A 13,731-nucleotide genomic window follows, 5' to 3' on the forward strand; every position below is an offset into this window, starting at 1 on the left:
TCAATATTCTCCTTTTCGATATTGTCCTCTCCAATGCTACTGACAGAACCATCTCAACCATTTTTCTTGGAAGTGTTCTTTCATTCTTAAGGAAAGTATTTTTAACAAGCTGCAAAGAGGGATTTATAACAGTAAGAAATCAAAGGAAATGAATAGAGGAGATGCCGAAAAGAACCAAGTGCCAAGATCAACACAAAATAATAAATTGAAAACAAAGCATAAGCCATTCATTGTAAATAATCTCAGACAGGTTGGGAAGAAGGATCTCAGAAATTAGCATCGGAACAACAAACACCCAGCTGCAGGCGTTATAGGCACCCGGTAAAAAGAAGAAGAAGAGAAGGAAGAAAAAAAAGTTCTTATAAAAGCTACCTATAATAGGTAGGGTAATTTTCGTAAAAGAAACAGTTTACATGAGCCAAATAAATTAAAGCCGTCCAACCCACCCACCTTGAACTTCATGGTGAGATCTATAGTCTGTGTAGCTTAAATGTGAGAATTATAATGCCAATACAAGCAGTAAACAAGTTGAAATTCGAAATTACATACATTTAATGGCCATTCGCAATAAACTATACAAAAACTGCTCAATTACTAAACATTATCTAGGTCCTGAGATCTGTTGTGAGGAGACATAAGAAAAATAAGCATGTGATTCACTTGCTGTGCTCGGGGAAGAAGCTTTTAGTGGATACAGCTCTGTATCATTTTTCTCAGCTGCCTCCGCTATCATAGACGCCTCAGTGAACCGACGGCCATAAAAGCGCAAGAAATTTAAAGACTCCAATCTTGGATGACCTACAGGCATCCCACCTTCCAACATGCCAACAACAGCAACCATATTAGGCCTCAGTGCCGGGTCCTCGTGAACGCAACACAGAGCTATCCGCACTAATTTTTCCACCTCTTCACTTGTCACCCGCCCCTCGAGCCTTGGATCAACGAGCTCCAAGTACCTTTGTTGCTCGTGCATCTCCAGTGCAAACAGAGGAAAATAAATGAGCCCTGAAGTGGAGAACAATGATGAGACAGCACCACTACTGCTACTTTCATTCGCACTACGGCTTTGTGAACGCATTGAACAGTTTTTCCTTCCACTTACAAGTTCAAGCAGAACCATTCCAAAACTGTAGACATCAGTTTTCTCTGAGATTGCAGCATTAGTAAGCCACTCTGGCGCAAGATAACCACGTGTGCCTCTCATTGTTGTGAAGAGACTGGACTGCTCAGGGCTTAGAAGTTTTGAGAGCCCAAAATCGGAGATTTTTGCGTGAAATTGATCCTGCAAGAGAATGTTCTCAGGCTTGATGTCACAATGAATTATTTTTTGTTCACAGCCACTGTGCAAGTATGCAAGCCCACGCGCTGTCCCAAGGGCTATATCAAGCCTCTCTTGCCATTCTAACACCGGTCCACTTCCAAAAAGGGTTCGGTCCAGTGAGCCACGGCTCATATATTCATAAACCAACAGCCGCTGTCTTCCTTGAGCACAATATCCTTTCAACCTGACCAAATTCGCATGATGAATATTACCAATAACAGCAATCTCGGTGCAAAAATCTTTTTTCCCTTGAACACCTAAATTAGTTATCTTCTTTACTGCCACAACAGTTTTGTCTGGTAGTGTTCCCTTGTAAACAGAGCCAAATCCACCTGAGCCAATCTGGGTCTTAAAGTTATCAGTAGCCTCCTCAAGCTCTTCATAGTCAAACCTTTTAGGTAGCCCAGGGATGTAGAAGGCATCCAGATCTCCTGAAGAAAATGATCTTGTATTGCCTAATTTTATCTCTCTTGCCTTGGATCTCCATCTTACCCACAAGACGAAACCTAGAGCTGCCAAAAGAAAGAAGGCAGTGAAAGGTAAAAGCACAAGAGCAACTACAGGAAGCTTCCGTCCTTTGTCTCCGTTGTTACTCATGGTGTTTGATTGGGTAGAATTTGAAAGAACTTTAACGTAACCCAACAGGTCCGTATTGCTTGAAATAATGGACCCCAACTCGTTTTCGAGCAGAAAACAAGAACTAGATGAATTTTCATAGAAAACACCCAAACAAGAACAGTTACCCGTGCAGAGATCTTGACAATTAGACAAATCAACGCCAAAAATAGGCTGGGAGAAAACGTTGGAAAAATAATCCATACCATAGCCAAGTCTCAGATACAAAACAGAGGATGAATTCGGTTGAACGTCTTGATTGGTCAAGTTACAAGCAACGGGCAAAGAATAAGATCTATCACTTGGTTCACAACCACTGCTATTCTGTGTGATTCCGTGGAAGCTCAGTGGACATGAACATAATGGATTAGTTGATCCAGAACCTGCAGTACACAGCCCAACTGTTTCACAAACAAAAGGAATTCGACAGCCATCATTTGGCCCCACAAATTCCTGCTTCAAGTTGATACCAGACAAGCTACTGACAGTAAATTGGCCAGACGCACCAAGCCTCGCAATTCGGAAATCTGACGAAGACAAAATCACCTGAATCACAACTACTGATCCACTACGGCCAAACAGAAAAACACCTGTTCTGTTTATTGCCATATATTCCACTAGATAATTTGAATTTGTATAAGCCTTGGTATCCATTGACAACTTCCAGTATGTCTGTCCATGCCATTGCAATATTGCATCAGAAGCAGTAATTGCAAGATTATAATCACCAGTTGAGATATCATTATCTGATACAGCAGCATACAGATATGTCCCGGCAGGCAAGCGTTGTCCAGTCACAATCGTGTCCGTCGGATGGTCAAAACTTTCCCACAGACTGCCATTAGATTGATCGAGCAGTACAAGATTGCCCATTTCAGTCAGCAGTAATGCAGAAACTGAAGACCCTAATGATGGAGTTGACCATTTTTGATTGCCATCCTCATCAGTAATGCTAATTCCCTTAACTGTAAGAGTCATTTCACCCGAACTTGAGATCGGAGCATCACGGTTAGCAGACCAGATGATGGTGTTGGATGCCGCGTGAATGACACACAAGTAGAAGTTGTGCTGTTGGGCGCCGGGATTTGAAATAGCAGCTTTGAACGTCCCATTCCGGGAGGCCAAGAAGGCACCAGCATTATCAATGAACAAAAGGTGTGAAGCAGTGAATTTTGGATGTACGGACTCCAAGTAAGTATAGCTAGAGACCAGAGAAAAGCAAAAGAAGATAAAAGGAAAGAGTATGAAGGATCCCATGCAGAGGTACTATGGGATGAAGATAGAGAGAGGGAAAAAAAAAAGAAAAAGGAGGCTTGATGAAGAAGGTGTATTGGAGAGGAATGGAAATTGTCCACTCTGGTTCTTTCCATTTCATTCTTGTCTCTACTACTCAATTTTTGCAATGGGGTTGACTTTTTCTCTCTCTCTCTTCAATGAACTTGATGTAAAACGGTTGACAAGGTAGACGTAATCGTTAATTTCGTGCTAACATCAGCTGGGGATGTAAAGTATAAAAATTGCAGTGCCGGGTCACACCTAAGAAAGTCTACTCATGCAGTTATGGCCTAAGCCTTTGTCCCTATATGGACTCACTTTCTCCAAAACGTTGTGAGCACATTCAATATTCCAAGTTTCAATCTCTCATTATTTTATTTCCTACCATAGTAGAATAAGAGGTATTATATAAAATATAGAGATTTCGGTGCCAGCGTGATCACACAACGTGTTAGTTTAGTTCTGAGACCATTCTTGTCCACTTTCATGCACCTGTTCTTCAATTATTTTATTCTCAATGATCTCACCATCTCTCTTAAAATATTATACATGTATATAGATATATATATACATACATACATATAGATATATAAATACATATATATATGCCCATTATCACAAAGTTACAACTTGTACACAAATTCAGAAAAAATATATGTACATTTTTTTTATATTATTACAATATTCAGAAGAAAAAACAACATCTCAATTTGCCAATAAAAAAGAAATACATACAAAACTCAAAAAAGTAAAATAGTCAAACAATTATTTCCTGCATATAATTGTTATAATATTCAGAAGAAGAAGAAAGAAAAAAAATAATTTTGTTTTTCACATTTTTCGAGAAAGAAAAAATGAAAACGTTTCTAAAACGACGTTTGGCGCAATAAAGATAAAAAACAGAAATGAAAACGATTTTTTAATTTATTGTAAAATGATAAAGAAATGAAAAATGACTTTTAGTCGTTTTTCATTTTTTGTTTTCGTTTTTTCCTCCCTCGAGCAGAGAGAGAGAAACATTAATAAGTATTTTTATATTGAAAATAATCTCTTGATAAAACTACCAAATGCATTTTTAAAAATAATTTCTGTCTGAGATTGAAAACGTTTTCATTTTCATACAAAAACAAAATCATTTTAAAACGAGTTCCAAACACGCCCAAAGAAACAACAACAAGAAGAAGTAACAACAACAGCTCACCTTGCCAAAAAAGAAATACATACAAAACCCCTTTGTGGAATAAAATTAAAATCGTCAAACAATTAGTTCCCTATGCTCTTCTAATACACCCACTAATATAACTTGAATCAATACAATTATACAAGTTTGAGAAACCAATACATATTCAAAGATAAACAACCGCCCACTCTGCCAAATGTGTGTGTGTGTGTGTGTGTGTGTGTGTGTGTGTATATAATCAACAGAAAATTAGGTGGCATGCCACAAACTCCACATCAAGTTAAGAATTACGTCACGACTTTTTTAGTGTTAGGATTTTATATCACTTTTTTGTACTTTTGACTGATCCTTGGCATTCCCAAGTTTTCTCAATAATCAATACACACAAAACCCATTTTTCATTGAGTAAACTAATCAAACACTTGGTCGGCGTTGAACCCACCAACAACGACTGCCACCGCCGCGAGCCGAAAACAACACCGAAGCCCGGGCAATCCCAACCGGGTCGACCCCAAAATGCGCTAAGAACCGCCTGTCCTCGTACGCGACAATGGCTTCCCACACGTGCGAGAGGAACCGCTCGTCCGGGCCTCGGCTTCTTCGGAGGCCGCCACGAGGCCCCGCCACCGGGCGGGGAAATTGGGCAGAAGAACAGCGGAGAAGAGACGGAGGACGAGAAGGAGGGAGGAGACGGCGAAGAGGATGAGGCTTTGGGTGAATTGGGGAGAGGTCGGAGAGTGGCGGGGAGGGAGTGAGTGGACTCGGAAGGAGACTGAGTTGGGGCGAGATGGACAGAGAGGGGTTGGATTTGGAGAAGTGTAGAAGCGAATAAATTGAATTGGTGATGGGTTTGGTTTGGGGTTAGAGAGAAATGGCGGGAAATCTGGCTTGAGTTTGAGTAAAAGGAAGGATTTGGTTGAGAGAAGAAGGAGAGTTTGAGTCATGTGTGAGTGGCAGTTAAGCTCATGTCCTTCGAGTTTGTGTTCATATTCGTCTCAATTCGAGTTACAACTAAAAACATGTTTTGCTAATTTTCACTCACAAAAAAAAAAAATTCAAATTTAATATTTTTATCTTTTCCTTTTTATATTAATTGCTTTTTAATTATATTTCTCACTTAAAACTCGCGTAATAGAAGGACATATCGATAAGAGACATAATTTTAATTTTGTAATAAATAGATGACAATAAATTTATGAAAATTCAAATTTAATATTTTTATCTTTTGCTTTTATATTAATTACTTTTTAATTATATGTCTCAATTAGAACTCGCATAATAAACGGACATATCAATAAGAGATATATTTTTATCTCGTGGTGATAAATAGATGACAATAAATTTACGAATAATAGTGATTCATTGGTGTGCCACTACTGTCACTGACAATAGATATATTCTCTGTTGAAATAAGATCTTTTATATTCTGATTTCATGTCTAACTAATTAAATCATTACTTGGTATCTAATCCTTAATATATTTCTTGAGATCGGAGTGTAAGGTGCCTTTTGTGCCTGTTATCAACAGAAAGATCCTTAATGATTACTTTATTACAATCGGATAAACATATTGTCGTGTGTAATTAGTTACAAAAAAAAAAATAATAGTTGTAGTTGGTTTCACATTTATTGTATTTAAGTCGAGCTAGACTTTAAAATTTGATGAACGTGATATTAACATTAATTATTATTTTTTTATACAAATGATCTTCATTAAACCAGAGGGGACCAGATTAATATCAATGGTCCCAAAACGATTACAACAAACGATTAACATTAATTGTTCGAAGAAAGTTGTTTTCAAACCCGTTATGCTCGCCCTTGTACAGGACAACTTGAATAATGTTAATTTGATGAGGTTTTTATTAATGCTGAAGCTGTCAAATCTGTTTAATAAATTCATGATTTTGGGAATGCGACTTGAGTATATTTTTTTCATAACTCAAATTATATTTTTATAATGTGTTCTCTAATAAAAAATATTTATTTTGTCTTACATACACAAGTCAAGTCATACAAAGAATATTTATTTTGTATTATTTGTAATTATTTGTTTCCTTCTTATTTATTTTTACTTTTTATCGTCATTATTCCGATTTGACTCGTGATTTGCCGCAATTGCATTTTAAAAAAGTTAAAAAATTATAAATTCTATTTTTTTAAATACTTGACTTATTAAAAATATCATTTTTAAAAACTCTATCATTTAATTAGTTTTAATTTAAAAGATTAAAATATATAAACTAATATTAAATTGCATAAATAAAAGGAGGTAAGGAGTATTTTTAAAAATTATCTTTTTAAGTTCACATGGGTGGGCCAATAATGGACTATTGTAAGCAACTGGGCTGGGTTTAATAATGAAGCCCAGTATGTATGTAGGCAAGGATGGCGGATATCGCTAACATGTTGTTACGCGGGGGTTTAAATCCGTGATTTTAATTTTGAATTTAAATAGAAAAAATGAGATAAATATTTTTTATATGAATTCATATTTTTTATTCTTTACTCTTAAGTATTATTTTTTTAGTCAAATAACTGTATTAGTTAAAAGAGTATTAATTAAGAGTAAAGAATAAAAATTTAAACTCATGTATTCTAAGATAAGTTCAGTCATTTTCTTAATTTTGTGAGAGAACTCGTTGATGTGAACTTTTTTTATTCAAAATTTTTATTAAAAAAAATACTATAACAAAATTAGAATCAAAAGTTTAAACGGGTGAACTAAATGAGTACGGGCCGTTCATTTCGCTGATTCGAGTTTTGTTACAGTAAAAAGCTCTCAAAAACAGTCACATCTAACTTTTTTGTTACAGTAAAAAGCTCTCACACAAAATCACATCTCAACTCAAATTATAAACTCGAATCAGCGAAGTGAACGGGCCTAATCTCTTAAAGTGAATTTATCTAATCAGCCGTTGTCATGAGACCTGTAGTCCAAAACGGTCAGCCATCTACCATTTAAGTTGTACTCGATTACTCTTCTTTATTCAAAAATAATGTACCAGATTACTCTTTGATATTGGCATCGGCTGTCGAAGTTAGAGAAAATCAGCCATTTTTGTTGATAATGAAAAATAATTTGCCAATTTACTTTTCATGGATGAAGACCAAAGCTGAAGACGGTCGACTATCCTGCGTTGAAAAAGAAAAATAATTTGGTAAAATGTCACAAATAATCTACTAGATTATTCTTTGGCAACTAGAGAAGGCCGGTCATTTTTTTTTTGTTGAGAATAAGAAAAGATGAAACAATTTTGTAGAGTATCAAAAATAATCTAACGAATTTCTTACCAAATTACTCTTCATCGACCGGAGCAAATGGCTCTATTGGCTATGAATTTATAAACTTTGAAGGAGTTGTTCTTTTAGAATAAAACTCAGAAAAAATTTGAACTCGAGTTATAATTTTATTTAAATTTATGTTTTTTCATAAAACTCGAGTTTAAACTTGAGTTTGAACTCGAGTTTTGGGCTAAACTTGAGTTTAAATTTTCCATTCAACTCGAGTTCATAAACTCTAACTCAAGTTAATGAACAATATTTTTTTTATTCTTAAAAATGTCATAACTTTTTCGTTTTAATTCCGATTGAGATGATTTTTATTTCATACATTCACAACGAAAAAATGAATAAAACCTCACTCATATATCCTATTAAAAATTTTCATCACCATTGAGTTTTTATTAAAATACTATCTAAATACAAATTCAAGTTTTGACTCAACCAAACACAAACTCAAAAATGTTCTCAATTCAAATCATAACTCAAATATGCACATCCAAACATAAACTCAAATTACAACTTCAATTCAAAAATGTTCTCAATTCAATCTAAATACCATTGAGTTTTTATCCATGAGCGTCATTATTTATTTAACGCGTAATTTATTTATCATCTTATCATAGATATAACTTTGGTTTTTTTGATATATAATATCAAGTGAGTATGAGCTTTTATTTACTCAAGTCCTCAGTTATTACTCACTATAATATTATTAATCTTCATAACCAACTAATAATGTCTTTCTTGCTATTCTCCTCTATTGGAATTTATTGGTACAAGAAAAATGTGCTGGTCAATTTTTCATCAGCCTCATAAAACTGAAAAACGTCAAAATACTGAAAAACGTCTAAGTACAGATGTACGTTTAGTTCATGGATTCAGAATAATGATTCAGAATTATTCTCGATTTACGTATATATTTTGTGAGAGAAAATATTGTAACGAGTCACGAACCATGATCCGAATTATAGCACGAATCTATCAACCAAACGCTGCAATTTCACTTGGATCATATTTTATTGAGCTAGTAAAGGGGCTGCGAGGACATATATTATCTAAACTCTAGTAAATATTTATAGTTTAATTATTCTCATAATTAAATTTATATGATTATTTACTTTAATTTGTATCACTATAGAACTAAAACCGCACTCTTCAGTAATGTACATAAAACAATAAACCCTTAAAAAATAATTGTAGAACTACTTGCCATGGGTGAAAAGCATAAGAATGGAAAGATCACGAGTTGCTTTTTTTTTTTTTTTTTTGTCCTTTTCAAAAAGAATAGGGGTCACGTGGACTGCCAATTCAATTATCAACTATCAGTAGATTTCGGGCTCGTTTAGTTTGTTGATTCGAGTTTATATGTGACTTTATATGAGAATTTTTTACTGTAATAAAAAAATTAGATGTGACTGTTTCTGAGAGATTTTTACTATAACAAAACTTGAATTCTAAACTCGAATCAGTAAAATGAATTAGGCATTCATTATAGAGTAGCCAACCATATCTCAAATAGTATAGGGCTTGTTCACTTATACTCAAACTCAAAAAAAGTTTAAACTCAAGTTATAATTTTATTTAAATTCATATTTTTTTGTAAAATTTGAGTTTTAACTTGAGTTTGAGGCTAAAATCTGAGTTCAATATCTCTATTCAACTCAAAGTAAAGTTAATGAACAATATTTTCTCTATTTTTAAAAACGCCATAACTTTTTCGTTTTAATTCTGATTGAGATGATTTTTTTCTATACGTTCACAACGAAGAAACGAATGAAACCCCACCCATATACCCTATTAAAATTTTTCATCACTATTGAGTTTTTATTAAAATACTATCTAAATACAAATTCAAATTTTGACTCACCTAAACACAAACTCAAATAAATTCTCAATTCAAACCATAACTCAAAAATGTGCACATCCAAACACAAACTCAAATTAGAGCCCCAACTCAAACCATACTCAAATACACTTTAACTCAAATTAAGATCTGAATTCAAGTCACCCTAACTCAAAAAATGTAAATGAACAAGCCCGTAATTGGGCTGCAACTCAATTTGTCATTAGGTAATTTTCACAAATACTCCTTAAAAGTGCATGAGTCAAGATTTCTACCATTTACTCTTGATTTATAATCTTTTTAGTCAAATAATTACATTAACAAAAGAGTATTTATTAAGAGTAGGGCCGACAATATGGGTCACGACACGACTCGAAAATGGCACGAATTTTGCGGCTTAGGGTTGAGAAAAAAGAGGTTCGGGTCATAATTGGGTTGACCTGAAATTGACACAAAAAATAATGGTCAATTTCGGGTTAGACCCGCCTAACCCGACCACGACACGAAACTCGTAAAAGACTAAAAAATACATATATTTTTCATTTTATATTTTAAATTTTATTATGAACTTGTGATATCATGATAGTTATACTCAAAATCTTATACTATTATTTGCTTAATTTCAATGGATGTTATTGTAATTCAGTGTGTTATGAATTTTAAGTTATTTTTAATATATAAAAAACTAAATAAAAGTATACAATTTTCGTGTTAATTTCAGGTTCACGGGTCAATTTCGTGTCACAGGTCGTGTCGTGTCAACTCGTAAAGTGATCGTATCGTGTTCGTGTTGCGGTTTTTAAAAAATTTCATGTCACGGATCGTGTTTGGGTTGACTGTAAATTTAAAAAAGAAACGATCAAAACACGACACGTGACACGAATTATTACTCCTAATTAAGAGTAAATGGTAAATGTCTAGACTCATTTAATAGAGAGTAAATTCTTATTTCTTTGTCGTTTCCTAAACTTAGGCCAACGCATGAAACATAAGTTTTTATATTTTCCTTGCTTAATGACCACATGAACCCCCCCAATCGTCATTTTCATATTTCTGTGTCCACCAATTTCGTCTACCATCTCTCATATCCAACCATATTAATTAATCCTTTGTAATCCACCTTTATTACTTAATTAAGAGTAATCCAAAGATTTATGATTAAGTCAATGCAAGTTCAGATTAATGAACCTAGCAAGATATTCAATATTTTGATATTATGTTCCGTTGTCCATTTAATCACTCCAACCGGATTTCCTAATTTTTTAATGTGGTAATAACAAAAATCACCCTCTTAATTGGAGTGCAAGAATTTACTTAATTTTCTCATTTAAAAAGTGTTGAGATGATTTTTAGCGTTTTTTTTAATCTGATAAAACTTTACTGTTTATGTCGTTTTAATCACACAAAAACTACTAATAATGTTAGATTCAGTCGTAACAACTACACAAAGATATTTTTTTTACCGTGCACAAAAAAAAAAAAAAAAAATTCATACGTTTAACATTAAGGTAACAACTTTACTGAGTATCAATTATTCTCAAATGTCGCAAAAATTGAAGATCCAAGTTATTGTTTTTGAGATTTCTTAATTTTTTTTTTTATATAAAGGTGAGTGTACAAAAATAATATGATATTGTGAGTGGATTTAGTGTAAAAAAAAATGTATTTCTCTAATTCAAAGAAGAGTTTTTGTACCTAGGGTCCTTAAACTTTTTGTCATTTGATACTTGAGCTCTCATTTTAAAAATTTGAGTAAATAGGTCCCTGAACTCCTATTTTCTTAGCAATTGGTTTCCTATTTTGAAAATTTAGATAATTAGGTCCCCAAACTCTCATGTTCTTGCGCCTATGGTCCTCAAAATTTTATTTTGACTAAAAGCTTGTTATATTTTACATTGATTATTTGAATAGAAATCATGAAGTAAAATGATTTTAATTTTGAATAATTGTGATCAGTTAACTTTATTACCATTTTTTATTTTAAAAAATCACCATTTTACCCTTAAAACCTTTATTAAATATTTAAATTTATAAATCAACATGTTAAAAAAATCAAGTGACTTACAAAATCTTATTAAAATTAGCATGCTGTAATTTATGCTCACTCTTAACTAATAACTCTATAATATTAATATCGTTATTGTGTTAAAGTTATAAATATTTATTTTATTATTGTCAAAATTTTCAAAATGGGGACAAAAGTGTCAAGAAAATGGAAATTCAGAGACTTTATTATCCAATTTTACAAAGTGAGAAAGTGTGAAGAAAATGGGAGTTTTGGGACCGGTTGCTCAAAATTTCAAAATACATGGGGACTAAAGTGGCGAGTCAAAAAATTTGGAGACCCTAGGTGAAAAAAAAAAACCTTAAAATACATTAATAATCTTATCATTTAGAAAAAAAAGGGTAAATTCTTCCTTTTCACGAGGGAGTTTTTTGTAATCATAATTTATTTATTTACGATCCACTATTCCTGCAATTACTGAATTGGATCATACGAAAAGAAAGAAACAACAGACCCCTCCGTACGTTTCTTGTTGGTTTTCCTGACGACACAGACACGTCTCCAAAAAACCAAAAAGAATAAAGAGTTCTAAACTACAAAACAAACCGAAAGAAGAACGTGAAGTCCATTATATGTAATTGCTTACATTGCAAGAAACATTTCCATTTAGTGCCATAGAATATGGATGTTAGTCTTCTTAAAAAAAATACGTAAATATATATATATATATATATGCCCTGTATGATAGATTTGAATTTTCAATTCAAGTTAAAATGTGACATTTTTTTTAAAATTTTTAACTATAATAAAAAAATTTATATGAGACATTTTATAAGAACTAATTATAAAAACTTAGAATTGAAAACTCGAATTAGTGAAATGAATAAGGTAATCGTGGTCGCCGAATGTGGTTTATTCCAATTGGCTGGGCCTAGGCAATTGCAAGTGCTGGCAGAGATTCATGTCAGAAGAAGTGTTGCGCAGGATGTGTGAACCGGTTGCATTTGTACTATTCATGTGGTTTTATTGTAAACATGCACTGTGTAGGAAATGTCATGGAAATCATTTAATAGGAATTTCACTATTTAATTAGCTCATAAAATTAGCTCGGACGCGTTTGAAAGTCGTTTTAAAATGATTTCATTTTTGATATGAAAATGAAAATGAAAAAGTTTTTAATTTTAGAAAGAATTTATTTTTGAAAATGCGTTTGGTAGTTATATCAAGAGATTATTTTCAATATAAAAAAACCCATTAATGTCTCTCTCTCTTTCTGCGAGAGAGGAGAAAACGAAAACAAAAAATAAAAAATAACAAAAAGTCATTTTTCGTTTCTCTCTCATTTTACACTAAACTAAAAAATCGTTTTCATTTATGTTTTTTTATATTTATTGCGTCAAATGCCGTTTTGAAAACGTTTTTATTTTTTATTTATCAAAAAATGTGAAAAATAAAAACGGAATCAATTTCAAACACGACCATTATTTTGGATAAGAAACGGCACTTTAAGGTGTTTTTATTTGTCACTAACTGTTAGTATTGGTTGAAATAACCGAAGGCATTGTCCTTGGGTTTAAGAATTTCAATTGTGAAACAATAGTCCAATTATTTTATGATTTTGACCCCCAATTATCTTTTTTTTTTTTAATTTATGTATTTGTCATTAGGGCTGTTGGTTGGGTTGGTGCAGGATATGATTTTTTCTTCTCCCGTCTCAAAGAGTGCGGGTTGCACATATTTAGTCCCAACGATGTTAGAAAATTTTTTCACAACCCAATGATGTTTGGGTTGGATTAGGGCGGTGCGAGGTGAGTTTGGTGGTGGGTTTCAACATTCAGAGAATTAAAGACTCAAAGTTCATTCTAACATTCAGAGTTCAATCTAACATTCAGAGTTCATCATCAAATGGAAATAATAATTCAAACATTCAAACAGATAGAAATTTAAAGTTCAATCCAATATCAAACATAAAACAAAGTAATCCATCTAACATCAAACATAAAGCAAACATAAATTAGTCTTTAACATAAAGCAAACACATAGGCTTAATTCAAACATGAAGAAACTAGAGAGTAGAAATGAGTTGTCTGCCTAGGGTTAGATATTATAAGAGGCAAGTTAGAGCGCGGGTTGGGTTGGGTTGGGGTGTGCGGACCATTATAAGCTTAACCCACACCTCGCCCCAAAATTTCGGGCTAAACATTGAA

At 33.1% G+C, this 13,731-nt stretch overlaps 1 protein-coding gene across 1 annotated transcript; it reads right to left on the bottom strand.

Moving 5' to 3' along the window:
* Nucleotides 1-363: 363 nt before the first annotated feature.
* On the bottom strand, nt 364-3,199 carry LOC21403069 (G-type lectin S-receptor-like serine/threonine-protein kinase At5g35370). Its single transcript, XM_010093057.2, has one exon. It carries the CDS (start codon nt 3,191-3,193, stop codon nt 602-604), a length of 2,592 nt encoding a protein of 863 aa, XP_010091359.1. The 5' UTR covers nt 3,194-3,199; the 3' UTR covers nt 364-601.
* Nucleotides 3,200-13,731: the final 10,532 nt, after the last annotated feature.

This window comes from Morus notabilis, unplaced genomic scaffold, assembly GCF_000414095.1.
Source record: "Morus notabilis unplaced genomic scaffold, ASM41409v2 Scaffold570, whole genome shotgun sequence".
Lineage (NCBI taxonomy): Eukaryota > Viridiplantae > Streptophyta > Magnoliopsida > Rosales > Moraceae > Morus > Morus notabilis.

What these genes read in the sequence shown, in the direction of transcription:
- LOC21403069 (XM_010093057.2), bottom strand. Translation starts at nt 3,193, where the DNA reads ATGGGATCCTTCATACTCTTTCCTTTTATCTTCTTTTGCTTTTCTCTG.